Source organism: Aplysia californica, unplaced genomic scaffold (genome assembly GCF_000002075.1).
Source record: "Aplysia californica isolate F4 #8 unplaced genomic scaffold, AplCal3.0 scaffold00638, whole genome shotgun sequence".
NCBI lineage: Eukaryota > Metazoa > Mollusca > Gastropoda > Aplysiida > Aplysiidae > Aplysia > Aplysia californica.
Genome location: NW_004797908.1, coordinates 131042 through 134899, shown reverse-complemented (window position 1 = coordinate 134899; position 3858 = coordinate 131042). Strand labels below are relative to the sequence as shown.

Below are 3858 nucleotides of genomic sequence, written 5' to 3'. Positions count from 1 at the left end.
ATAAAGACAACAAGAAAAACAATCAGATGGCTCTAAGAATTTAAACCTCACAGTTCAGCATTTTTATTAAATTCTAAAGAAACTCGTGTCACACCAGCTGACCTGCTGTAATTCTGAGACTTCCCTCCACCTAGTACTAAAGCTGTTCTCAGCCCTTTACTCTCCAAACCCTGATTGACTTAAACACCTTCCATCCCATGTACTTTAGCAACAATTCACGACTGAGCGACGTCGCTCCTGGTTGGTATCGATATTTGGCGGTACTCGTGTCTGTGAGGGAGTATCGAGCCAGGCGGGGGTAGCTGTGGAGAGGGGTTTTGGTCCAGACAAGGACAAGTGGTGATGGTTTTGGCCTAGCCGGGCGGACATATAAAACTGGAGGTGGCGGTCACAGCCCGTGCTCTAGCCTCGTTCTCCTTGGGCCGGCCCTTCCATTCGTGAGTCCGGCAGCCAGAGACAAGATGAGGGTGAGAAAACATAACACATGGGGGCTGGGGCCTGATATCATCCTCAGCAACTCTTATATGGGCTGACAAAATTTAATGAGTTACTTCTCTCAACCCACAATAAATGGAGATATTGGGAAAAAAAAAAAAAAAGATTGACACGAGGGTGACATTTGTAGATTTTTCTATTGATGCCATAATATTCTTGAACTATAACATGCCTTTTATTATTTCATATTTATAAATTGTAAAAGCGTCACCGATAAGTGTGACGTATCAAATTCCATGAGGCTTGAATCCGAAAAGTAACTCATTTTGTCAGCACACTTCACAATGATGTATATTGTTGTATGCTTGCTTTAACTTTTTAGCGCGTCTTTTTAGTGTTTATGTCTTTATGAACCTCGAGGTGCCAAATGGAGATCAACTGTCTTTTTGTGAGTGAGTGCGTGTCTGGAGAAAGGTCCCTGTTGTTGGCAACGCTGTTTTTTAAGCAAGAGAGTGAAAGGGCTAAAAGGGCCATACCTTGTCAAATGTTTAGTTCCATCAAAAAACGTACATTTAGCCATTTCTTGATAACATATTGAAAGGATTTTATAATATTTTAGTTTAAATATTTTAAATTAATTATTTTTGCACATGTCTTACTTCGCCAAATTAAAAAAAGTATGCCAGAAATTGGGTTGTTCTCAAAACTATGTTTTTACACCTTGTGTTACGAAAAGTGCCATATCTTTAAAAGTGCTAAAGCTATTTTATACTTTTAAAATCATCGTGTTCAGCATTACATATACAAGAAAATGCCCTTATTTCAATATTCAAAACTCCATATTCCAACAGTGGGACCTTTCTCAAGGCACATACACGATTAATGGGGTAAGAAAAATAAAGGAATTAATGCATCTTGATGTCGCTTCAAGAAAAGTGCAAGGAAGAAAATAGCTGGACTTGTGCTTAGTATACTACCGAGTTTGGGTAGTTTGTAAAAGGCTATAGCTCAGATTCAAAGCCATCCTGTGATTTAATTTGTATGCCATGTTATGTTGTCTCCACGGACTAAGTAGTCTTACTCAGGACTCTATTGTTAGCGAAATGTGACAAAGACCCTTTATAAAATGTATCGTTCTGACCCCTTAAATTGTCGGACCTGATCCATAATGTGTGTTGCCTTTTGGATCGGTATATTATTCCTTTGGATGGTCTCTTTGACTCCGTCAGTCCATCTTTTTCATGGATTTCTTCTTGCTTTGATTCCATTATGAAATATCTCATTCTGTTCGTAGGCCTTGAGGCCCCGTTTTATTGTAGGCATATGTCGCTCGTTTGTATTGTAGGCCTTTCAGTCCCGTTTAAATTGTTTGCTTTTGAGACCCAATTTATTGCAACTCGTTCAATCCACTTGATTTGCTGTTTTTCAGTGTATTGCATACTTGATTCGATTCCACTTGTTGTCTGGTGTCTTAATTTCTTTTGTTTGTTTCTTATTCTGATGTTTCGAGTCTCTTTGAGACATTTCATATCACATGCTGTAGCGTTGCTTTGCTCCGCATTTTTTAAGGGGATAGGGGGTAAGGCCAGGCAATAGTAGAATAGAGCTAGTATGAAAATAAATGCTTTGATGAGTTGTTTCTTTTTTCTGTATGGATGTTTAATGGGAGAGGAGAGGTCTGAGTTCGTGGGTAACCGCATTTGTCTTCTGAACGTGTGTTTCAATTTAATTTTTCGTTTCATGGGAATATACATCCACGGCATTTGAATTCTCGAAAATTGCTTCAGTTGTGTGTTTTTCCCAGGATACTTTATGGTGTTTTGGAGATCTTCATTATTTCTGTCTAATAATGTTCATACGACATAGTTTCTCGGCATTAATACAGGACAAGAATTTCATCATGAACTGTTATTATACTTCAACACTATGTGATTGAAAGCCCAGAGTTTTACTGTATAAGGACCCTTGTATTATCAAATATATATATATATATATATATATATATATATCCTCGAAAATGATATAACATTTTTATATATATCATAATATCACCAGTGCGCATGCACACCTCTTTCACATTAAGCTTATTCGTGAGTGTGTGAGTTCAAAAGAGAATTAGTTAAGATCCCTCTTTTTTCTCATCTGCTGCTTTTTAGCATTGCTATCTTTGCCAACTAACGACTCACGCCTTGTCGATTATATCGATGGTAGACGTTGAATTCGGAGACCCCGCCACCTAAGTAAAATAGCTATATAGTGTTGCAATGAACATTAAATCAAAATAATTTTGCACATTTTCCACTTTTTTTTGGCCATTAAATTGTATTTTTTTAAATATTAAAAAAACACGCATTCCTCCGAAGATACAACGGTTGTAACCTCATACATGTTTCTCTATAAAGATACATCTGCAACATTTTCATAATATGTAAAGACAACAGTTGCTACATTTCTTTGTGTAGATAAAACGGTTGTAACATATCCCCCTGCAAATGCTACATTTTCCTCTGAAGATGCAACGGTTGTAACGTAATAAATTTTTCTCTGTGAAGTTGCCACATTTTCCACTGTAAAGACAGCAGTTGTAAAAGACCACAGTTGCAACATGTCCCCCATTAAGACAACTCAGTTGTAACACTTTCATCTGTAGCCTTAAGACAACGTAATCTTTACACAGGAAAATGTTATAACCGTTGTCATTACAGAAGAGATCATCTTATTTACAGCCCGCAAGTTATTCGAATGTTCTAGGCCCATAAAGAAAAATATTTTTCTGCAGTAAAGGGGAAAAAAGGGCTTTTAAAAAAATTATAATTGTACATATTACACGTACTTGCTTTTCCAGCATTTAGAATTCGTGAATTTTGACAAAATAGTTGAGCACACACCATCGGTACGACAGATAAAGAAACTGAAGTTTAAAAAAAATGTTTTTATAATCTTGGGCTTTGTACCTCTGAACAGCTGGCCGACGTTATATTCCTTATTCTGATACTAAATGTGTTACTAACATTTTCAGTGCGTCTTTCCGTTAATTGACCACACTGCTGCCCTGTTCTCAGGTTATGTGTGTACTATCCGTGATTCTAAATGCTAACAGTATCAGTGTGTCTTTCAGTTAATTGACCCCACTACTCCCCTGTCCCCAGGTGCTGTGTGTACTATCCGTGATGCTAACATTTTCAGTGTTTCTTTCAGTATTGACCCCACTACTTCCCTGTTCTCAGGTGCTGTGTGTACTATCCGTGATGCTAAATGCTAACACTACCAACAGTATCAGTGTGTCTTTTTCACTGATCCTACTTCTCCCCTGTTCTCAGGTGCTGTGTGTACTATCCGTGCTCGTGGCAGCGTCACACGCCGGTGATCTCATCAGGAACAATGTCAACCTGCAGACAGGGGGAGGAGGTGAGGAATCGGGGG

General features: G+C 38.1%; 1 protein-coding gene across 1 annotated transcript in view; it reads left to right on the top strand.

Annotated features, from left to right (window-relative positions):
* Positions 1 to 370: 370 nt before the first annotated feature.
* The window catches only part of LOC101861766, a gene marked incomplete in the record, with an annotated part of 12403 nt that continues 8915 nt past the window's right edge, over positions 371 to 3858 (top strand). Inside the window, 2 exon segments of the mRNA XM_005107865.2 lie at positions 371 to 467; positions 3756 to 3843. Of these exon segments, the coding sequence (XP_005107922.2) occupies positions 462 to 467; positions 3756 to 3843 (94 nt within the window).